The sequence below is a fragment of the Mchenga conophoros genome, linkage group LG13 (genome assembly GCF_057382185.1).
Source record: "Mchenga conophoros isolate Kocher_MC1m ecotype Shallow Benthic linkage group LG13, M_conophoros_male_GT1.1, whole genome shotgun sequence".
Taxonomy (NCBI): Eukaryota; Metazoa; Chordata; class Actinopteri; order Cichliformes; family Cichlidae; genus Mchenga; species Mchenga conophoros.
Window position 1 is genome coordinate 18,206,942 of NC_140538.1, and position 25,122 is coordinate 18,232,063.

At 42.2% G+C, this 25,122-nt stretch overlaps 1 protein-coding gene across 3 annotated transcripts in view; it reads right to left on the reverse strand.

Annotated features, from left to right (window-relative positions):
• Nucleotides 1-25,122, reverse strand: part of LOC146561123 (A-type potassium channel modulatory protein KCNIP2) — a 137,939-nt gene that overhangs the window by 34,968 nt on the left and 77,849 nt on the right. The window contains exon 1 of one of the 3 annotated variants that reach the window (XM_085296920.1): nucleotides 17,246-17,603. The exons of the other annotated variants lie outside the window; for them this stretch is intronic. Within the exon in view, the coding sequence (XP_085153046.1) occupies nucleotides 17,246-17,333 (88 nt within the window). The 5' untranslated portion in view covers nucleotides 17,334-17,603. Of the gene's footprint in view, nucleotides 1-17,245; nucleotides 17,604-25,122 lie in introns of those variants that run through there. 3 annotated transcript variants of the gene reach the window in all.

The window sequence follows — 25,122 nt, forward strand, 5'->3', positions numbered from 1 at the left end:
TTTTGTAAGTTTATTTAATAGAAAAAAATAATATTGTACTTATAAATATAAATAGATTAGTATGTAATTACATCTTCCAATAAATATATGCATTCTCATAAACATTTGTTTATGAGGGCACCAGTGTGTGAAAGCCACCTTGTTGCCACACAAGCTTGAACACAGCATTTTATTTATGTGGTTAGAGACCCGCCACACGTGTCTCATGCCAATAGATAGGAGGCGAGAACATTAGTAGGTGTTCTAGTGTCATGGAGGAAAATTTTAATTCATGTCTGCATCTTCTGTTTTTTAAATAACTTTTTTTTTTTTTTTTACAGCTACTTTCATTAAAAACTTACTGGGAGGCCATTATCTGTCTTCAACCTTTAGTGGAAAATATATTAAACTCATTGGACTGCTGTAATGCTGCACTTAAAGTAAGAACAAACTTGCATGTAGGTGGAAAAAAAATGTAGAAAATGTAGTCTATTTGGCTATCACATTAATCAGTTAAGCATTTTAGAAATGCACACCTGGAAATTTTTCCGTGTACCACACAGCATAAAATGCAGCACTTCAGATGACTTGTGCTGGCACTGAATGAGACAAATGAGTTAACTCCAACTGAAAACCTTGAAATACACAGTGAGTAATCAAGTATTTCTCTTGACTATGAAAATAAGCTACAGAGAGGACACAGACACAGTCACCTGATAAACCCATGCTGCCCCTTTTCCCCAAAGGCAGGTAGGAGCACAGGTCATGATGCGATGCACATGGTGGAGTGGGCCACAACAGCTATAAATAACTCCGAGAAGAATCCGATTTGGAGAACCGGAGGTGGGAACTGATGAGATCACACATACCCATATGTGACGCGTGTGTGCGCGTGTAAACATGCAGCCGCACAAAAGGCCTGGATCAGAGGAAATGGAGATGGAGTCAGACTGACATCATGCAGACTCGCAGACAGATGAGCAGACAAAACAATGGAAAAGCAGCAGAACACAGATCAGGATCAGACTGAAAGCATCACTGTGACTGAGAGCAGGGAAGTGACACTGTGGTTACTACAGCTAATAAAAAACTGTAAAGGAGCTTACTGTAGTAATAAAACAAAGTATTACACTGATAAATTAAATCAGTCTTTATTGAACAATAATGTCCCTGTATTAACTGCAAATCAAAGTGGATTTGTACAAAGACAAGCTTACAGTTTTTTAAAAGTATACACTTCTGTATTTGAAGTGCATGAGTGAATTTGATAAGAGTACCATGTTTTCAAAAAGTTTGGACAGGGACATGTTTTCTACTGCATTGCATCACTTCTTTTATCGATGTCTGGAAACTGAGGAAACAGAGTGCTGTAGTCTTCAAAGTGAGACATCTTCCCATTTTTGTTGATACAGGATTTCATCCTTTGCCATATTTTTCATTATATAATGCTCCGCGTGTGACAGGTCTGACCTGAACTTAAGTTAAGCTGGTGCAGCTGGTGCAGATTGTGCTTTCGCTGTGTCTTGCTGAAAATCAGAAAGGAATTCCTGAATAAGACATCACCTCAAAGACAGCATATCACTCCAAACTCTTTATATATTGTTCCACATTAATGGTAGAATTTCAATTTTTGATCATACTAAACACAACACAGTTTTGCAGGCTGGACACAGATGAGAGGTGGCTGTTTTAGATCTTGTCTTCATTTTTTTTTCTCTGCACTGCAGTTTTAACCCGTGTTGAACATATATATTTTATATAACTTTTTCCTTTCGCTACCTTTGCAGCATGTTTGCTTGTTCAACAACATTTTTTTATTTTTGTCTGTCCAAACTTTTTGAAATGTGCAGGCACCAAAATGTTATTATTTCAAATGGAGCTTCTAATATCACCATAACTTATTTATTCACTAACCCTTTAAGGACATCGTGTGTTTACAGAGTAGTTTCCACAGTGACTAAACAAGTAAAAGGTATGTGGTTTGATCCTGGGAAGAGACACAAATATCTTTGGGGTTGTTCACTCAGAAAAGGAGTAGAGGAAGTGTTGCTAAGACATCCAACAGGTGCCCATCAGGCTCACTATGAAAGAGGCCTCAGAGGCCGAGGCTCTCTGTTTAGGATAAAATCGTGTAACAAGTTTATTGTTGGACCAGTTCAGCAAACAAAACAGATCAACATGCATCAACCTCTTTGGGGTTGTGTCAGAAAGGGGATCCACCATATAAAAAGTCTTAAGACCCTTTAAGAATAAGCATTCGGAAGTGTCTTCTTTATATGTCTCTATGTAATAACACATGATGGGTTTTGCCTGCTTCCATATAACAATTATTTGAAGGAGTTTGGTTTTCACAGTGCTACTAAGCCTTAACAATGGAAGACAATCAAAGACCAAGAAGACATTTAGGAGGGAGAACTCGCAGTATTTTGTTTTATGATGAGATTAAAAGAAATGTGTAGTCTATGGTACTGCTGACCACTAAGGGTGTAAGAGTCCCAGACATGATTGGACTTAATAAATGAACCACTTTTCACTGTCTTCCTTTATTTGTACTGACAGAGCAAATACTGAACGTTGATCCACTGCAGTGAGATGCTAAAAATTACACTGGCGATTATTTCCAGCAGGAAAGTAAAAATAACAACAAAAAAAAAAGAACTTTCTGCAGTTTTTTTCCTTCATTCTTGAGCATCTGCGAGTGCAGCATGTGATCAGAAAAAAGTTATGTAAAGTTGTATCGGAGTATGTCCATGCCGAACCATGAAAATATCCAGCTATAAGACGACCACCTAGAAAGATGCAAATGCACAAAGATGAACCCATGCAGGGACACACCTACACACACAGGCTCAAACACACAGACACGCACGCACACACACACACACACACACACACACACACACACAGAACTGACTGACAGACATCAAACTGATGCAGAGCTAAAAGATGACAGACAAGTGCCACTTGAGAAAATGACAGGCAAGTGAGACATTTACACTGATAGAGAGAAGAAGAGGGACACTGAGTACTGTCAGTCAAGAAGACTGGTGAGGAAGTCTCTTAGTGGGGTATGATATATTTATTTGTCTGTTAGTTATTTATAAAATGCTTTTTTAGTTTCATTTTCTACCTTTATTTGTCTAAAAGAGTCACAAATGCTTGAGGCTTTTTAAATTAACAAAAAAGTAACTCTTTAATCAATGTGGAAATCAAGACAGTGATATAACTCAATAAATCAACCATCAGTTTGTGATTGTTTTACACTAGTCAGACGAGGCTGGGGAGTAAACATCCATTACACTAAATGTTAATGTGCTCTGACATGCTGTGAAATTGATTATTATGGGCTGATGCTAGAACAAATTAATTTAAAAAGTCTAAGCACAGAGATGGAGAGAGCGAGAGAAACATGATGTTTGAAAGATTTGTGCACAAAAATATTTACAACTTTTAAGCTTGCGTATCACTTCACTCAAACACACTCTTATTGTCAAAATGAATCCTTTCCTATCTGCCCCACTTCAGTCAACATCCAGTTCTTTCTTCCCATCCATCCGCTCTCTCCTTCTCGGCCTCTTGCTCTCTCTCTCCCTGTCATATCGACTGGAGGTCAGCAGCACACTCTCTCAAGGTCGTATCTGTCTGAGACCGACCCTCCTCATGCCCGGATGGCTGAGTGGAAGCGACAGCTCTGTCCCAGCTGGGGTCCATCAGACTTTTAGTGCCTCTGACCACCAGTGTCCCTGGTGGATAGCCCTGAAGTGCACCCTTTGTCCTCAGCGGCTGCTGTCTATTACAGAAAGTGTCACACAGAGACAAAGGAGGGAAATAGAAGGTTGGCTAGAGGAGGGATAGAAGAAATCCAACTAAACATTCCTTTAAATGACTCAAAAACAAATTTAACATAACATAAAAGAAAGATGCATTTCAACTTTGAAATTCATCCTTACAGACTGAGCACCACCGACCCCACTCCTGCTTTACAGGTGAAAATAGAGCAACAGGACCACTAGTCTTTGATTTTAGTTATTTTCTGCTGTGTTTTACTTGCATCTATTTAAAAGAGTGAGTTAAACACAAAAAAATATTTTATTTTATGTGCTGGAATGTGCAGAAAATAGGTTTAAAATTTAAACAAATTTCTTCCAGTCAGAGAATGTTGCATATAATTTAATTTTTGCTTGATGCAAAAGATTAAAACTAATAAAACAAGTTTTAAAAAGAGACTTTTCCATTTGATTACATTTTGTATGATGGATTATGCAGAAAAAGTAGAATTGGGCTGAAAGATCTATCGCTTTATCACCTATTCAGGTTGTAAATCGTGTTTTATAAAAGTAACTAAGTAACTAAGTAATTAATTACTTTTGAAAATAAATAATCGGTAAAGTAATGGGATTACTTTTTGGGGAACTAATCAGTAATTAGTTACTGATTACCTTTTTCAAGTAACTTGACCAACACTGCTTATTATTACTGGCATCACTTTCCAAGCTCACTGATGTGTGCACAAAGCTGTTATGGTGTCACCTCTTTGGTGGATGAGGTAAAGTTGTCATGTTTACTTATCTTTAAATTAAGTTTTTGGAGAGAATTTACATGATTTACAAAAATTAACAACTGATAATTTAAAAAAAAAAAAAAAGCAAAAGGCCAATTAATGTACCTGTGCTCAGATTCCCTTTGATTTATCTCGCTATATGTTACAATGAACATATTTTTGGGTTGCTTCAAGGTGAATATTGGTTCTCTTAGATCTTGTATCACAACAGTTTTGTGATGTGTATTCATACTTTTTTCCAGGCATTTTATAATATTATTACTATTCGACAGGTTAATAGCAAACTTTGAAAACGTTCCTGGTTTTACTTAAATTTTACTTCAACAACAGGTTTCGCTAAAAATAAAAATACACAAAATTCTTCCCTTATTGATACTTTAATTATACTTTGTTCATGTGCATATTGAAGAAAGAATAACAAAAATGTTCAGGTGGATACTTCTGTACATACTACTATAATAATCTATTGGTTACTTGAGGTGCTCTTCTTTGTATGTTTGGCAAGCCTGCAGTGAAAGCATTCAACTTAACCTCAAGAAATAACGCTGTCCTAAAGGTAAAGAATCCAGCGTACATGTGCATGCAGCAGTGGGAGTGAAGCTGAGAGATCCCCGAGGCATTTAATAGCTATAGTTAGCTTAGATTTATCCACTGCTCTGATAGCTATAGTTAGCAGTAAATTTATCCACCTGCCAAGGGAAGTTGTCAACGAGGGGTGGGAAATACACTTTCATTGAGTTAGTTAGCCTTTAATGACTGAGGGACTGGCTGCAAAGAGCTGATTAGAAAATTAATTATTTATCAAAATACTCCTAAAAATTTCTCCTGAAAACTGAAAAAGTGAGAACAAGTCATTAAGGTGTAAATTAAATGATCTGAATTCCAAATCAGGCCTTCATGTATCAAGTCGTTATGTGTGAAGCCACATCTGTAGCTTTTCGCTTCATTTATTTACACTGTGTCTATTCATCAATTCATCAATCCCATGGGCAGCAGCAGAGTAACATGAAAAGTGTCCCTGCTTAATATTGGAACAGATAACTACTACTAAGCATCATTTAGACTTCATGTTTTTCTTTTTTTCTTGGAGAATAACTAACATTACTAAATAATGTAATGAGTTATTAATTTCCAATGTGAATATTTCCATTCACTTTAACACTGCGAGTTTTGAACTACTTCACCCTCTGCTGACCTCCCTTCTGTCCTGGCCAGCATGGCTGTTGACAAAAACAGCTGTTTTCTATTAAAAATAGGACAAATGGCCATACTGTGACCATACGTTCAGTCTAATTCTCTGTTAGCCTGTAAACCTTTGTTACACTAAGCTCTGTGTTCAGTTCAGTGTATCATAGTGTCACAGTTAAATTTAAGCATTTTTTTTTAATTATTAATGTTCTCCAAAAGAGGGTATTTTCTGTTATTGCTGAGATTTAAGTGCAGTAAAGGGTGTCATGGGATTTCCCTGGGGGGTTACACTGAGGCTCAACAACACAATCTGTCACTCTATCATAAATACAAGCCAATGTACCTTTAAATGCTCATAAATCCACCGATCTAATCTCGATAAACAGCACTGACTTTCTATACGAGTGTGAAAATCATTTGACATAATGAGTTTCACTAAACTTCCAAAATGCTCATAGTTTTTGGGTATAGATGTAAAACAACGCTCCTCATATTAATGTCTGAAAATAAGACAGAAACTACTCTGCTCTGCATTAAAGTTCATTGCAAACTACACAGTCATGTATAATTGTTGTCATCATTTGACAGCCTACACCACGGGAAGACAGAAACCAGAGGAAACACAAGAGTTCGAAGGATAAGGGACACACTGAGGGACAAAAACACAATTTATACAAGATGTTTGGGTTGCCTAGAGATAATACAGACACAATTTTGTGCTGAGCAGGATTGGAAAAATACATTGAGGGAAGTAAATAAATACAAATGATCGATTCCTGTTTTCACTTGATTATAAGTGAGCATCTCTCAGTCCCATCCAAATATGCCGTCTATGTGACAAAATGTACTTTTGGTTCACAGAAGCATCTTAGCCATATTTGTGTAATGCAGAAACACATTTTGTTATGCGTCACTGAGCACAGTAGGGCCCCTGTGAGCTTGATATACATTCATAATGGATAATTTATTACAGTAATGTATGCCTCAGCCTATTAGCAACAAAATCTGTACATTCAACAAGTATCAAATACCACAGAACATAACTAAATGCAGCAACAGTGTAAGTGTTTATTACATTAAATAGCCATTAACGAGCCTAAAATAGCTTCAATGGCCATTAGCCATAAAGGCAAAAACTACTTTCTAATCTTGCTGCTCATACATGCCACCTCTGCCTCTCTCCACAGGAACTGGAACTGCTGCTGACTCCCACTTATCACTGGCTGTCTCTTTCTTTAACCACTTCTGCCAGTTTTTGAGCACTTTGTCATGTCACCACCTGAAGTGATTAGTTGCAGACCTACATCCAGGCTGTGATAGAAATTGGCACTGTTCGCAGACTTGCCATACTACCATCCTGTGCCATACTACTGATGAAGGTTTGGGGGTCATGGGCAGTGTGTCAAAGGCTGCCCTCTAGGAAAGCTGATCAATGCGTTGCCCGACACATAACTCCCTCCTTTGATGTCCGCTGACCTCCTAAGCCATCTCTTTCCTTCTTGCAGCCACATACATCCATCTTTTGTTGTTCTTTTTCTTTGACAAGCAGTGCAAAACCGAACGCATAAACTCTAGATGAAGAATGAATTATGAACATCTGAGAAGATGATTTAAAATACATTGTCGGTTCTGTTATTAAATAAAGTCAAGTTTTTTTTTTATAAAAGAGGATTAAAAATGAAAAAGCCTTTTCCTACAGTTCCTCCTCTTTTTGCCTCCACACTGTATTGAATTTTCCTTTTCTCCTTTCTCCAACAGTTACTTCTAGTTAACCCCCCCTCACTCTCATCACCCCTCACTCAGACTGCTACTAATAGCGGTTTATTTTTAGCACATGTGAGGTGTGTGTGTGTGTATACACATGATGGATGAAGGTGATGTTTCACACCTTTCTCATGAGGGGGAAAAAGTGGTGGATGGGATGAGTGGAGGAGAGGTTGAGGGTGAGGCAAAAAGCGAGCTCGTGAGAGGACACATGCAGAGACAGCTCTTACTACACAAAAAGTGAAGGATTGAGGGAGACACGGCTAACACCTAAAATCCCCACTGGTGCAGCACACTGATCTACAAGAAGCTGAAGATCAACAGGCCACGCTGCACCAGATAATAGTCTTCCTCACAGAGATGAGGGATGACAGGAGCAGCCTTATGGACCGTACCGTCCAATTAAGAAACAGTGCATTAGCTTAGGGCAAAAACTGAAATTTAATCACATGTCAGTTCCTGCTTCTCATCTTTACGGTCAAATCTCAAGAGAAAGTTGCAGAGCTGATCAGAGGTGAGAAAACTCATAACCTACTCTGAATTATGCTGGGAGTGGATATCGAGGAGAGAAATGCAGATGGTACATCACCTGACAGGCAGAGCACTGACTTAATCAACGTTTGACGGAGCGAAATGTGAACAGCATGGAGCAGATTAGGGCTAAAACAGAGGGACGGGTGCCAGTAAAAACAAAGGATAAGGAAGCAAGCAACAGATACACAGAGGGATTATTCGGCATACACAGAGAGCACAAATAACTACAAACCAACTGTCGCTTTTCCTTTAATAACTTGATCTGGAATGCCACTGCATGTGCATATAATTGGCAGCACGTGTAAAACAGAAATGTAATTTTTAAATATAGCTACTCAAAAGGGAACTTTTTTTTCTGCACGTGTTTTGACCTTGAACTTCCACAAGGAGTTTATTTTTAGGCCACCGTTTAATCTCCTTCCTGAATCTGCAAGTCAGGAGGTGTCAACAGCAGACAGAAACAGAAGCGAATAATCAGCACAAGCAAGTGAGAATTTTCACGTCTGGCGACAAAACGAGCCTGATCTTAAAACGGGTGCGATTGCTGAGATGTGATAGAATATGTTCTTTCTTTTTTTACATTTCCTATTTACCCCTTATGATTTTTGTCGCTGTCTATCTTTCTTCCATCTCACTTTCTTACAGACCTTTTTTTTCCCAGTCAAATGACAAAAACACTTCTCACACCATGCACAGCAGTGAGTAAAATAATAATACCCTAAATGAAGTGGGACAAAATCTTGGCAGGGTCTGGATGCATCTCTTTGTTTCTGCCCCACAAGTTATGTCTTCTGAGATCTGATGCTTAAGCACTACTTCCTGCCGCGTTTTCGTATTACCTATTATATGAGGCACAACCATGCTCTGCTTGGCAGAGGGTCTCCTTCACCCCACAGTTAAGCACACAAACAAGGGACTTTAGCTTGGAGTAAGATATACTTGTAGTAATGAGCAATTCCCTTCCCACTGTGAGTGCCATTACCACACACTGTAATATGACTTAATGCTCTATATACACATAAATATAGCAACGCTAAACCCCCTAGAAGCACGTGTCATAATTTGCCATCATAGGGAGCCCATGGTGTTATTTATTATGTCTAAAAGTGACACACTGTGTCAATTTTTTATCAAAAGTCGGGGAAAGTGATGGACACGAGTGTAGCGACATTTTTCAAAGACAAGAGGGATGGTGTTAAACGTATAAGGTACAAATTCAAACCAAAAACTCGCATACTTCTCATCTAATCAGCATGCTGAGCAGTTATGACGCTTAAGCATTTAAGTGTTGACTACTGGCTATAGTGGCTGCAAACAAGTCAGCCCGTGCAACTGCATGCACATGGCCTGCTACCAGAATAAAAGTATTATAGTTTTCATAATAAAATAAAGAATGCATTGAAATTCAGCACCATTGCATGCACACAAATACACATGAAGCAATGCCAAAGCTCACACCGAGCATATTTTATTCATAAGTGAAAGGTTGATAACAAAATCTCTTTGGTCATGGCCACAAGTGGGTTGCAAAGAGAATCAGCTTCAAGGTATGAGAGCTGAAAAACAGAGTGTAAAGAAACGTGTGTGTGTGTTTCTCTAGGCATGCATATTTATGCACGTTCTCTTGGCGTCGAACTATGCATGCCCCTGCAAGGAAAAAAAAGGCGGAAGTGGCACGTAGAGGAAGAAAATCAGACGTTATTAATTAGACAGTACAAAGTTGTAATGGCTTTTCAAGGAAGATTAACACCAAGTTTCATTTGGAAAAATGTCAGAGCCCCTAACAAATGACTCATACTCTGGAAAAGGAAATGAATGTGACTATTTCTTGGTCACATTCATTGCACAGGATGCACAGGAAGTCCTTGTGAAAGTCTCCTGTAGTAAGAAAGGTGCAGTGGTGGAGAATGCAGTGTATGACATTAATAAGTTACAGGAAACTGGTGTTTGCACGCGTATGATCTTGATCACCTAAAGAGAATTAATTTGCAGCAAGGTGAGGTATGTGTTGCTCCTCAGCGCACCAAACACATTAATCTTCAGACATGAAATATTGATTTAGGGCTGTTTATTACAACCTCAGGCAATTTACAAGTCAAAACATTGTGTTTGTGTACAGTTACTGTGGAGTAAAGCTGTTAGTGGGCAAGAAGTCATTTTTTAATTTGATGGGAACAAATTTGTTGTTTAGCTGAAACAGAACGACAATGCCTTCAGCTACAATTGAATGTATTCCTGTAAACAAGCTGAAAATACACTGATAACTAAGACAAAGTAGGTTGTTTAACAGTGTGATCAGTGAGCTATTGATCAGGCAATAGATCTGGACACAAGGCAATAGATCTAAAGAGTTTTTTTCTTATTTTAGAGAACACACAGCTATTGGTACAAATGACAAAATAAAAGCTTAAGGATTTTCTTCTTCACTCTAAATGGCCATCACACAGGGATTCGTCACTGTACACAGTATTTTCTTGTCATCTCTAGCTACTCACTACCAACACATTTGCCTTATTTTAGTATTCTACATCATATATTAATTTTACTAAACTGTACACCAAGCTGTAGTGAATACAACTCTCTGGTCTTTGCAGGTATTATGTGAAACAGTTGCACAGATCTAGAGGCTGGTAACCTCTGCACCCAAACCTCCTTGTGATTGTTTTAGTTGTAAGCAGATTGCCGTGGTCTCCTATAGGTTGCATGGAAGACACGGACTTATCTGGAAACACTAGCGATTTCCTCTTCAAGTTGAAGTGAAACATAAAAAAGTGTAATGCCAAACTTTTGTAGGCCAATGGTCTCCCTTTCTGAGTTGCATCATACCATCCAGAGAGTAAATTTAACTAAATGATCTTGCATAAAAGTTAGATTTGCAGACAAGTCTTCCATGTAAATTAATGACAACCTACTAATGACCAAATCAATTTGCCTGTAGGTGTTTTGGTACCTACATGCATACCTCAACTTCTTGCTAGCAACTGCCAATCTCTCAATCAGCTGGTTGCAGAATATACAATTTTCCTTAGTAACTGGTGGTTATAGCAACTGGGGTCAGTAACTGGTCTCTAATCTTGAGCGAACTACTAGGAACCTCCAGAACTGTGCGTTCCTGTCATGTAATAAACACAATGACATTGTGTGGGTACTCCTTATCTTGAGACCTCCGGGGCTATCCTGTGGGACAACAAAAGGTGGGACAACACATTATCCAAAGCTGCACTTTGGATAATGTGGGTTGTATGGTGACACCTCTGTGGATTTGGCTTGTTGGAAAACATAATGTGAAATCTCAGTCACATAGTGATCCAGTTGAATTTGAAGGCCATCTCACGCCATCTTCTTGTCTATAAGAATCTTTAGGTTGCTGATAAACAGGGATGAGAATTAATAAGAACTTAGATTCCGATTCCATGATCAATGTCACTTATTGATTTGTTTCCTTTTTGACTCTCTTATGAATTCTCATTGGGTTCTCATAGGCTCTGCTCACCCCCATGTCTAAGCAGCATATCAAAGACATTACAATTATGCAAATTAACTGCATGCTGTGCGGTCAAATGTTTGTGCATGTTGGAGGTATTTCCCCACTTTACAAGAAAAAAATCATGTGAATGGGATTCCTTAATGTATGCATTTTTATTAGGTGGCGCAAACAGGTTAGATAGTATTTAAAACATTTTAATTTCACTAAACAACCCTTGTCCCACTATTTGATAAAGGAACACAAACAAAGCTCTGGGGAAGAAGAGGAGAAAAGGAAACACAGAAACACACGGACACATACACACACACTAGAATGGCCTTGTTTACCTTGGAGAAGCTAATGAAACAAGCTAATTAGTGGGAAACGTGGAGTTAAAATGGAGGGTGATTAAAAATGACTGTCATCACTAATGCATACACCAGCAAGGGCTAACAACCAGAGGTGTGGACTCGAGTCACATGACTTGGACTCGAGTCAGACTCGAGTCATTAATTTTATGACTTTAGACTTGACTTGAAAAAATGTTCTAAGACTTGTGACTTGACTTGGACTTTTACACCAATGACTTGGGACTTGAATTGGACTTGAACCGGTTTACTTGAAAAGACTTGATATTTTACCCCAAATATAAAATTTAACATGCATATTATATAGAGATTGAAAATGTGACGTCATTCACGGGTAGAACCGCAAAGGATTCTGGGAACTCGTGGCAAGCGGTACTAGCGCACGCAGGCTTTCAATTAAAATCAGTTACACAGCGATAAAAAGAAACACAAAAATGTCAAGAAGCCGTTGTATTATTAACTGCAATAGCCGGTCGCATGACAGCCACGGGAAGCCGACGGGTAAAGAGATCGGTTGTTATCGGATTACGTCGTTGAAGAGAAATTGTTCGAGCCATGTTTCCGAAGTAACAAAGACGCGACGGGTGGCCTGGATTGCAGCCATTCAAAGATCAAATATAACGTCCCAGAACACTCCAGCTCACAGGTTAGTCTGCTCCAAGCATTTACACGAAGGTCAGTGTTTTTTAGTAGTTAATACGTCATTTTTCTTAACATAATTAGTGATATAGGTTACAAGCAAGTCTGGCGCTGAACAGAAATTGTCGCGCTATGCTCCTTTGTTTATTGTGCATAAACAGTGAATTGTCCTGACACAATATTGCGTTTCGCTTCTGTTATTATGGTACATTGACAAAAACATATACTTTTATTCACAGGATAAAACAGGTTTTTTGTATCACTAATTGCCCAGTACGATTACAGCATACAATATTGTTGTCACTGCTACATTTCTGTGATGCTACCAGAAATTATTTCCACTGCTAATTAATTACCGTTGAGCTCAAAGGTCCTATTAATAAACGGTTAAGGAATGTGTATTTATGACGACAATTTGTGAGGCTGGTAAACTTATGATACGTACTGTTGTGATATTTTGATACTACGGTTAGCATTTACAGGATATTGTTTTGTAGTAATATTATACAGGAGAACTGTTACTCAATAAGGCCCATTTACTAGTTGTTTTTCTCTTTCTCTCTGACCCATGTATTGATGTGTAAGACTCACAGGCTGGTACCCCAAGGTCGAAAATACCACAGAGACGAGACCACTTCCTTACTCCCATCCTCCCTTCCTTATGATTTAGAAAAGAGCTTGTTAAAGGCCAGGTGGTTCGTTTCAGAATTCACTAATGAAAGAACTCTGTATTCTATGTCTAGGAGTGTATTTTGCTGGGATGATCATAAATTGTAGCTGAACTGATAAACTACACAAAGGATACTTCTTTGCTCACAAGGCAGGAAGACGTTTCCTTATTTGGTCTGTACCGGTTTGAACTGAGAACCTGCTGACACACGAACCTTTTTTTCCTCTATATAAGCTGTTATGTACTAAATAAACCTTTGAGTCGATTTGGGAAGACAACCTGAAGCAGTCTGTGTTTCCTTGTTCTCCCAAGCTGCTCCCGACGTCGTAACTAACCCAGCTGAGCGGCATACCTGAGTGTTACTTTGAATAATTAGGAATCTTATAAGGAAAGGACAAAACTCTGCTTATCGGTGCTCACGCCTTGGAGGGAAACCGGGACGGAGATTTTCTCTTCACGTACGACGGTCTTTACTTTCTACACGGTGCATTTCAAGGTCCTGCACCCATCCGTCGGTAAACTGTACCTGGGCTTGTTGCAGTGACCTGAAGTTACTAAACTTCATGAGTGTATGCACTCACTCCAAGAACCGTATGATTATAAATATGCATATAAATATGCTACGATGAGATAGCTGACTTCATCTAACTAGCAAATGTTGTCCAGGCTACGTTGGTGATACAGTTTTTTTTAATGTGTATGATATTTTTGTCATGCGATTTTAAAGCCGGTCCTACAACCGCATCCAAGAATAACATGCAGCTTATCTCAGAACTGTCGGTGAAAATTATTCTTGGAGCTAGGTTTAATTGAGCTGCATTTTAAAGAGGTGCAATTTCACAATTTGTGTATATTTTCTAAGTTCACTATTTTGTCATGTGTTGAGAAAAACACAGATTTAAAAATTACATGGTCTAATATTTACATTTAGCATAACTGCAACATTATTTTTTCGTTTTTTTTTTTTTTTTAAAGACTCGAAAGGACTTGAAATTCAAAGTTTCAGACTTGTGACTTGACTCGGACTTTTACACCAGTGACTTGAGACTCGACTCTGACTTGCCTGACATTACTTGAGACTTGACTTGAGACTTGAGGATAAAGACTTGAGACTTACTTGAGACTTGCAAAACAATGACTTGGTCCCACCTCTGCTAACAACACACAATCAGCATCCTGACCCTTGTGTAGGCCTGTGGTTGAAGAGGCGCAGGACTGTGATTAATTGACAGAACTAATTATAGACACATGAGTCTTTTCAGAAACATGCTGTGTGCTACCAGTAAGGGTATGAGCACGTAAAAAAATTAAAGTTTTTTCATACATGGTCCAGCAAACTTATTCACTGAGGTGGAATAAAAACACCTATTAACCAGGGGCTTTCTTAATGTCATCAGTCCTTTTCTGCATAAGTTAAATCGCTGCTAGGTTCATACACAGTTTGATGGCAGTGCAAAATCTGTCTCTCCATGCCTGACTTAAATGGCGTGTCCCTCAGCACCTTGGCACAGCCAAAAATGCTACAATGCCCAAATACCAAACTATGAATGGCCTTGATGAAATCCCAATGTAGCACAGCCATTATACAGTTCAGCCCTTTCTGGCTCCCACTGCAATGAAGCAGACATCTCTCTTTTTCTCTCTCTCTCTCCCCCATTGGAACAGACACGCAGGAGCCAGTAGTCATGGTAACTCCATTCTGAGTAAACTTAAGGATGTGTATGCACACGCACGCACGCACACACACACACACACACACACACACACACACACACACACACACACACACACACCAATTTTAATAAATACTTCATAGATGGGAGCGAATGTGCTTTGATGCTGCAGTAGCTAGTTAGCTGGTTAAATAGTTAGTAGCTTATTTTGCCAGCAGACTGTCAAACTGCATCATTTCCTAAAGTTGCTCTGTTTCTGTTTGTGCCTGTTTCAGGGTGCATGCACCAAACACATGTCTATGTCCGGACAAGGTATGAATATCAATGAGTACAATTATTCCAACCTTTTCATAACAAGGATGTATATGGAAAAAAATAGGCACTTAAACGAGATTTGTTTCATTCCTTCAAACATTGTCACACCACTCTGCAAAGCCCTAGTGAGTCTATGAGGGTAGTGTATGAGTCTGATTATCTGTTTACACATGGGAAGGGAATGTGGGTATGGGCTTGGAATGGTTACCACTTTTGCTGCTTGAGCCCATGATGGCTTTGTTTTTCTGACCATTGCCCCTAAATTGTATTTTGGTCCATGTAGTAATTTCATTTTTTATAAACTCTGGTGGTAGTCTCCTTTAACGTTGCGTCTTATGAGTTTAATTTTAGCAACAAAAAGTGAATGTTTGTGCATGACTGCTGGAACAATACAAAGTTTGATGTAGTGCCTGTGCTGTAGTGCTTTGTTGCTAATTACTTTAATTACTTTAGTAGTGACTTTTTTTTCTTGTCGTCAACACATCCCAAGAAAACATCAAAATCACCAACGTGTTAGTCCATCTGTCATTGCTTTTCTAGTTCCCAGCAATCTCTGTGCCATTCATCCCCAAGCTTGTTTGTGCAAACTCAAAGGCGCAAACAGTATAATTAACGGCCACTACAGAAACTTTTACTATAATATTTGGGCCTCCAGCTGAGGACGTCAAGCAGACAACCAAGTAACAACCAGGTAACATTGCAGACACTGGCACAAGCTTTTTTTTTCTGATGATGTAATCTTTTGCATAGACATTTATACAGCAATTATTAAACCTCAGAGTGTTTATTGGGAAGCATCCCTCAAAATCTTTATCAGCACAAATATTTGTGCTGATAGTGTCATTTCCAGCAGAGTGTTTTTGTTGTGATGAACACACACTCACACATGGGTTACAACATGTGCATTTATATGTCTGCGCTTTCTCCACGCATGATAAGCGGCTGCATTCAGATCACGAACATGAAGCTCTGCAGTTGTCAAAGTCTGAAGAGATAACGAGGAGAAAAAGCAGAGGTGGAGATGAGCAACCCTGATGTCAAATTAGCATTCACACACTGCTCTATTGACAAGGTCATCTAAACACAGCTTTACCTCCACCCTCAGGATCAACTGCTGGGATTCAATAGAACCACCCTACTCTGTTGTGTTTTCCCCAAGGCAATGTGAGCTGCTGCTCAATATCACTCGCGAGAAAAAAAGGAAAATGGGTGTAAAGCTTAGCGGCAGGCTGTCAATAGGCAACATTATAAAGGGTGATTTCTGGAAAGGACACTCTTTAGCCAGCACTAAGCCCAGGAGGACAAAGAGTACGTGGATGCTAAAGAAATAGGACCTTCTCAGTATGACGAAAAGAACTTGACTGCGCTTACATAATTTTATTCTAATCTCGCTCCTCAAATTAGCATTGTAAAGTTCTGTGTAACTGTGCAGAGGAAGCTAGAGAGGGAAGGAGGATGGGGATGGGTTAGCTGAGAGGTGGATGAAGGGCTGGGTAAAAGGCTGTGTGTGTCTTTCTTCCACTAAGAGTTTCTCAATAGAGGTGGAATGCCACATGCTTCCAGAGAGCAATCTGTTTGACTGCTAGAGAGCGAACAGGAGGAGACAGAAGGACAGAACTGTGAAGGCAGGACAGAGGGAAGCAGGGATTGAAAAAGCAGATTGAAAGAAGGGAAGAGTGAGTTCATTCAAAGCCAGCAGCTTTCTAATTCTCGCTGTGAATTCATTATTGATTCTATTATTATGTGTTTGAATTGAACAAGCTTAAACAATGTATGCTCACAGGACCATATATACAGTACACATCATTGCAGACCCACATTCAAACCCTGCAGGTTCACTGACATGCTTTTAGATAGTCATGTTTAGGATTTATGCCACTGAGGAGTGCATTTACTCTTTTGTAAAAAAAAAACCTGAGCCACACACAGAGACTAGTGACCTATTTGCAAAGATCTCAAAACACACATCAGCACCTCTGCTATAAACACAGCAAACTTTAACTTTAGACCATCTCCACCTGGCTGCTGCGCTCAGCAGACCCAGCAGCGAACCTCTGGGTGTGGAAGTGGAAGTTTTTGGATGCCTACCTTGGGTGAGCGTTCCCATGAGGAAGCGATAGAAATAGCGAGCCACCTTGGTGAGCTGCCTCTTGCACCTTTTCCTGCACTGGCTCATCTTGGTGCAGCTGAGGAGGTGGAGGTGATGATAGTGATGGTAGTATTAGTCGACTTGTCTGCCAGGGGAAACGAGCTCTCAAGGTAGGAGGGGAGGCACAGAGCACTGTGAGTGAGTGTGTGTTTAGGTGTGTGTGTTCGTGGAAGTCTGACTGCCGCTGCTTCTCTTCTCCTCCTCCTCCTCCTCACTCACCGCTTCTCTTTCCTCTCTCTGTGTTGTCTTCTCCCCTTTCTCTTCCTCTGCGTTCTTCTCTCCACCTGTAGGGCGCTGTCAATCAGCCGGCAGCACTCTGTCTCCTCCCCCTCACGTTCTGAGAAGCCCTTTTCTGGCCTCTCATTGGTTGGGAACAGAGTGTGGCGAAAAATTACAGACCAGCGCACATGTGAGAGAGTGTGTGTGTGTGTTTTTCTCTGTGTGTGTGAGAGAGGAGTATACTATAAGGAGGCCGGCTTGACTGGCAGGTGGTGGTGCTTTTTTTCTATCTGCTTTCGCCACACATCTTATTGATGCTATTTATTCCCATGCATCTCCAGTCATGAAACATGAAAAGACAGCCTGGGAGAGCGTGTGTACATCTGTGTTTGAGCCGCTATGAGGTTGAGTAAAGCGACAGAGAAAACTAAGCAAACTCATTAATTAGCATCGCACGTCACTATCTGCTTGCCTGCTCATTAATGATATTCGTAACAGTGAGAGGTAAGTGAAGAGGGTAGGAGCAAAAGGGAAAAAGTAAAGTTACATGAAGAGACAGGTAGGGAGGTGGAGAGGGGGCAAATAGGGGAATGCATTAATAATATCTTCACTCCCTTCTCAGCATGGTGCAATTTTAAAAGAGTGGAAAAGCTTGACGAAGTAGAAAGAGGCTTTTTGGACAAACACCAGCCCTCACCAGCAGTCGATGAAAGGATTATTATCTGCCGGCAGAGAAGGAGGAGAAGTGGGGAAGAGAGAGGAGGAGCTTTTAAATCCTGCGGGATTGAGAAAAGAAATGTATTTATGTAAAGCCTTTCTGTCTTCATCCTTATCATTCTGGCTTCCCTCTTGCAGAGTTGCTCAACAGGGAAACACACTCAACTCGTTTTCCCCAGTGTCACATATTTATTGTTTTGCCCTCTACAACTCCCACATTAGCCTGCTAAACTGCTGCCAATCCACCTTTATCCCCTCACTTTCCCTGATGCTGAATTAAGAGTGATTACAGTTACCTCAGCAACCCCAGACTCCTTGGATGTCTGTTTGTTCTTCAGGTCAGAAGAAGAAAAATAGAGAAGAAAATCAATCAAATGTCAGGCAGATGCTTCCTCTAAATGCCTGTGTCTTTTTCTGTCGGCTCTGTGATCTTGTCCTCATTTAAAAGTCAAAGAGAGAGGTCAAAGTATAGAGTACAGGTGAGCATTTGACAGTGAGAGTCTAGAGCAGCTCTGGCAAATAGTGACATAACCACGTAGTGCAGAAGGACCTGTTTCCCAGATTCTGAGAAAATGGATTTAAAAACATGTGGGAGAGCAGATGGAAAAGACTTTAAAAAGGTTTTTTGGACTCAGTATTAAATGGTCATATAAGGATTCTTACAACTTATTGGTTTTGACTCCTGGCTTCTCAGTTCAGTGGTCTCTAATGGTTCAAGTAAGGATTATCTCTCCTATTTCTGAGTGTGTGCGAGCCTTCATAAATAACTGCAGACAGAGTGTGCCGACCGAGATATACCATAAGAAGTTTGTGTGTGTCCTTAAACTTTCCAGTCTTGGTTCAACAGTGCTGTTTTCAGTCACAGGTGGCACAAACAGCTACTGAAAAATTTAATAATCTCCAAGCTCTGGATTAAGTCTCAGTAACTGCCACCTCAGGTTTGCTTGCACTGACTGTTTATTTTGGTTTCTTTCTAAAAAAAAAATAAATAAATAAAAAAAAAGGGAGAAGTTTGAATAAATCCCTCATCACCAGAACAAAACGGTCCACAATGAAAACTCACAACAATCGAGAAACTACAAGTAATTCTGTGAACAGTGCTGGGTATAACACGTGCTGAAGTAACACATTACTATGCACTATTCAATCAGTTTGCAGTTATAGTTATGTTTTTACTTGAAGTTTCTTCAGTTATCTGCATGATGAGCAGGCTGAAAGAAAAAAAAATGCATTGCTTCCTTCACACTTACACTACAATCAGCAATAAGTTTCAATGCAGGGAGGAGAAAAATAGAGCAGTCTGTAGTAGGGATGAGTACCGGTATCCGGTGCCATCCTGACATAAACGGTAGTAAGCAGACCGAAACGTAGCGCATATTTCGGTGCTTTATTTCAGTGCTTTCTTTTTTCCTGAGACGTCATACACTTTGGATTCTAGCCAATCATTTTACATTTCCGAGGATAGTAGGCAGGTCCAGGTACGTACGTCCTTTTAGAGCAGAGCTACAGATTAAAAATGCCCAAGCCGAAGCGGTCAAAAGTCTGGCTGTACTTCACAGCAAAAGATGCAAACTCAGCAGCATGCAACAAGTGCTTTAAGGTGATACTGTGCAAAGCAGGTAACACCTCGAATCTGATGAAACACCTGGCGACGCATAGTGTTTTTTTAAAAGCCGAGAAATGCGCCGTATTTGATAGCTTGCTGCAAGACCGAGCACATCTACTGCGGGTGTGGTGCCTGTTATCGGATCCCAAGAACCCGAAGAGTAGAGTCCTGGCCCCTAGCCCTGCCAGTGTAGCAGAAATGATGATGGATGATGATGGCAGCAGCAGCCGTTATTCTCTGGGTGAGTGGCTTAATGTTGTTCCTGTGTAATTTACGTTGAGTAAATTACATGCATTATTACATTAATGCATGTAAAGTGAACTAGCTAACACCGTTGTAGTTACATGCGGCTGTCTTCTTGTTTGATAGAGTGATACCATATATGCCCTATAGCTGCAGAAAAGGCTAACATTGTTATCTTTTTACAAAAAACAGCTAAACATGAGAGGTTTTAGGACAAAGATTGTGTTTTCCATTGTTTAAGCACCTTTTCCAACCAAAGGAGGTATGTTGTATCAACAGAAAAGGCTAACTTGGTTATCATTTTGCAAAAGAGACTGCTAAAAATAAAAACATAAGAGCTTTTTGGACAAAGTTTGTGTTCTCCAGTCTTTAAGCACCGGCACCGTTTCAAAAGTACCGGTTGGGCACCGTTATCAGATAAAACCTAAACGATACCCATCCCTAGTCTGTAGTGTTTGAGGAGTGTAGATGTGGACATTACTTTCATTTTTGTTATTAGAAAGAACAAGCAGTGTGATGGTAAAGTACAAACTGTGTCCAAGAAAGAAACAACTGAATTAAGGTCTTTACACATAAACACGTAAAATCCATCCATGTAAATATTTCCATCCATCCATCCATCTTCATCCGCTTATCCGAGGTCGGGTCGCGGGGGTAGCAGCCTAAGCAAAGAGGTCCAGACCTCCCTCTCCCCAGCCACCTCCTCCAGCTTGTCCGGGGGAATACCAAGGCGTTCCCAGGCCAGCCGAGAGATATAATCTCTCCAGCGTGTCCTGGGTCTGCCCCGGGGCCTCCTCCCGGTGGGACATGCCTGGAACACCTCGCCCAGGAGGCGCCCAGGGGGCATCCTTGCCAGATGCCCGAACCACCTCAGCTGGCTCCTTTCGATGTGGAGCAGCAGCTGCTCTACTCTAAGCCCCTCCCGGATGGCCGAACCTCTCACCCTATCTCTAAGGGAGAGGCCAGCCACCCTTCGGAGGAAGCTCATTTCCGCCGCTTGTATCCGCGATCTCGTTCTTTCGGTCACTACCCACAGCTCGTGGCCATAGGTGAGGGTAGGGACGTAGATCGACCGGTAAATTGAGAGCTTCGCTTTTACACTCAGCTCCCTCTTCACCACGACTGACCGGTGCAGCGTCCGCATTACTGCAGCCGCAGCCCCAATCCGTCTGTCGATCTCCAGCTCCCCTCTCCCATCACTCGCGAACAAGACCCCGAGATACTTGAACTCCTCCACTTGGGGCAGGAACTCATCCCCGACCCGGAGTGGGCACTCCACCCTTTTCCGGCTGAGAACCATGGCCTCAGATTTGGAGGTGCTGATCCTCATTCCCGCTGCGTTACACTCGGCTGCGAACCGCTCCAGTGCGAGCTGGAGGCCCTCACCCGATGAAGCCAACAGAACCACATCATCCGCAAAAATCAGAGATGAGATTCTGAGGCCACCAAAGCGAAAGCCCTCCGCCACTTGGCTGCGCCTAGAAATCCTGTCCATAAAAATTATGAACAGAACCGGAGACAAAGGGCAGCCTTGGCGGAGCCCATCACCCACCGGGAACGAGTCCGACTTATTGCCGGCAATGCGAACCAAGCTCTTGCAACGGTTGTATAGGGATTGAATGGCCCGTAGCAATGGGCCAGACACCCCATACTCGCGCAACACCTCCCACAGGACGCCCCGAGGGACACGGTCGAATGCCTTCTCCAGGTCCACAAAACACATGTAGACTGGTTGGGCAAACTCCCATGCACCCTCAAGTATCCTCGAGAGGACAAAGAGCTGGTCCAGTGTTCCGCGACCAGGACGAAAACCGCATTGTTCCTCCTGTATCCGAGGTTCGACTAGCGGACGAACCCTCCTCTCCAGCACCCTGGCATAGACTTTCCCGGGGAGGCTGAGGAGTGTGATCCCCCTGTAGTTGGAACACACCCTCCGGTCCCCCTTCTTGAAGATGGGGACCACCACCCCGGTCTGCCAGTCCACAGGTACTGCCCCTGATCTCCACGCAACATTGCAGAGACGTGTCAACCAAGACAGCCCTACAACGTCCAGAGCCTTCAGGAACTCGGGGCGGACCTCATCGACACCAGGGGCTCTGCCACCAAGGAGTTGTTTAACTGCCTCAGTGACCTCGCCCCCGGAAATCGGTGGGTCACACCCCTCATCCCCAGACTCTGCTTCCTCCCCGGAAGACGTGTCAGTGGGATTAAGGAGGTCCTCGAAGTATTCCTTCCACCGCCCGACAATTTTCTCAGTCGACGTCAACAGCGCTCCGCCAGCACTATACACAGTGCAGGTAGAGCACCGCTTTCCCCTCCTGAGACGCCTGACGGTTTGCCAGAATCTCTTCGAGGCAGTCCGAAAGTCTTTTTCCATGGCCTCTCCGAACTCCTCCCACACCCGAGTTTTTGCTTCAGCCACTGCCCGAGCCGCATTCCGCTTGGCCTGTCGATACCTGTCGGCTGCCTCCGGAGTCCCACAGGCTAACCAAGCCCGATAGGCCTCCTTCTTCAGCCTGGTGGCTCCCTTCACCTCTGGTGTCCACCATTTGGTTCGGGGATTACCACCACGGCAGGCACCAACCACCTTGCGGCCGCAGCTCAATGCAGCAGCTTCGGCAATGGAGACGCTGAACATGGTCCATTCGGACTCAATGTCCCCAGTCTCCCTCGGAATGCTGTTGAAGCTCTGCCGGAGGTGTGCGTTGAAGATCTCGCGGACTGGGGCCTCTGCTAGACGTTCCCAGCACACCCTCACTACGCGTTTAGGTGCACCAGGTCTGTCCAGCGTCCTCCCCCGCCACCTGATCCAACTCACCACCAGGTGGTGATCAGTTGACAGCTCAGCCCCTCTCTTTACCCGAGTGTCCAGAACATATGGTCGCAGGTCTGGTGATACGATTACAAAATCGATCATCGACCTACGGCCTAGAGCATCCTGGTGCCACGTGCACTTATGGACACTCTTATGTTCGAACAGGGTGTTCGTTATGGCCAAACTGTGATTAGCACAGAAGTCCAATAACAAAGCACCGCTCGGGTTCAGATCAGGGAGGCCGTTCCTCCCAATCACGCCCCTCCAGGTCTCGCTGTCGTTACCCACGTGAGCATTGAAGTCTCCCAGCAGGACAACAGAGTCTCCAGGTGGAGCACCTTCCAGCACCCCCCCCAGGGACTCTAAGAAGGCTGGGTACTCCGAACTGCCACTCGGCGCATAAGCGCAGATGACAGTCAGGACCCGTTCCCCGACCCTAAGGCGCAGGGAACAAACCCTCTCGTCCACCGGGAAAAACCCCAACGTACCGGCAGCAAGCCGAGGGGATATAAGAATACCCACCCCAGCCCGCCGCCTCTCACCAGGGGCAACTCCAGACTGAGACAGAGTCCAGCCCCTCTCCAGGAGACTGGTTCCAGAGCCCAGACAATGCGTAGAGGTGAGCCCAACTATATCTAGCCGGTACCTCTCAACCTCACGCACCAACTCAGGCTCCTTCCCCACCAGAGAGGTGACATTCCATGTCCCTATTGCCAGTCTTGGCAGCCGGGGGTCGGTCCGCCAGGGCCTCCGCTCCTGGCCGCCACCCGGCTCACAATGCACCCGACCCCTATGGCGCCTCCTGCAGGTGGTGGGCCTGCGGGAGGATGGGCCCATGTCTCCTCTTCGGGCTGTGCCCGGCCGGGCCCCATGGACTAAGGCCCGGCCACCAGACGCTCGCCCTCGGGCACCCTCCCCGGGCCTGGCTCCAGGGCGGGGCCCCGGTAACCCTATCCCGGGCAGGGTAAACTGTTCCCTCGATATTCTTTTCATGGGGGTCTTCTGAATCGCTCTTTGTCTGGTCCCTCACCCAGGACCAGTTTGCCATGGGAGACCCTACCAGGGGGCAAAAGCCCCCAGACAACATAGCCCCTGGGATCCCTGGGACACACAAACCCCTCCACCACGATAAGGTAGCGATTCAAGGAGGAGTGTAAATATTTCATCTGTTAAAAACATTTTTCAGACTCACTTGTAATGCAGCCATTCACAGTAACCATGTAATTTTGCAGGGCAAATTTGCAGCATTAATATTTTTCGAACCAAGCTCGCTTTTTTTCCCCTTTAGACTTTTTCAGATCTGAAAAAACAGATCTGACCGATTAGGTAACAAGTAACTCAAAATGTGTGCCGGTGCTGAATAAAGTTAAATAATACTATTTTACCTCAAACACACAGCTAGGTCAACTAGCTACTGTGTTACTCTTAATAAAAATAACAAGTAATGTGTAAAACATTACTTTTTGAATATCAAACCCATCACTGGATATGAAACATTAAGTGATCCAGACTTAAGTCTGTAATTTCAGGAGCAAATGAAGACACTAAACACATATCAAGTATTGACAACAGCTAAAGTAACCAAAGAAATTGTGGTTGTAAAATTGTGAAAATGGTAACATGTTAATATCAATTTTTAGAAAACAGATAAAACATCTGAGGTATCAGTGCTTAATTGTGGTGCTGTGGGGAGGGTTTGTTTTGTTTTTAAACAGAGTTTAAATGTGTTTTGCAAGCCCTGAAAATTGTGTGATGTTATGAGTGATTTTGACTATGAGCAAAATTTTTGTTCCACCCCTATGTATGTTGAAGCCCTGGAACTCAGACAGTTTTCATTATATGAAGGTCAAATTTTGCATAGCTTCACTGAATAGACTACAGTTGTTGTCTGAGTAGGTCCGCTGATTCTGAGGGGGTCAGGTGAGCAACACTCACCGATTTCCCATGAAATAAGATAATCTTCAGATAGTTATTGTATCTGAGCTAAATGATGGTCAGCAGGATTATACCCAATAAGATGATGATGATCCTTTGTTGGTTTTAATAGAAACAGGCAGACATGTGATGATCAAGAATCACAATGTGAACAAAAACACGGGCTTTCACGCACACTGCTCCTCTCTCTAATCCTATAAATAATAGAGCCGGCTAGATTCTAGGAAGAGAGAAAGCAGCCTCTCATACACGTAGTTTAGCCTAAAAGTTAAAGAAGAACT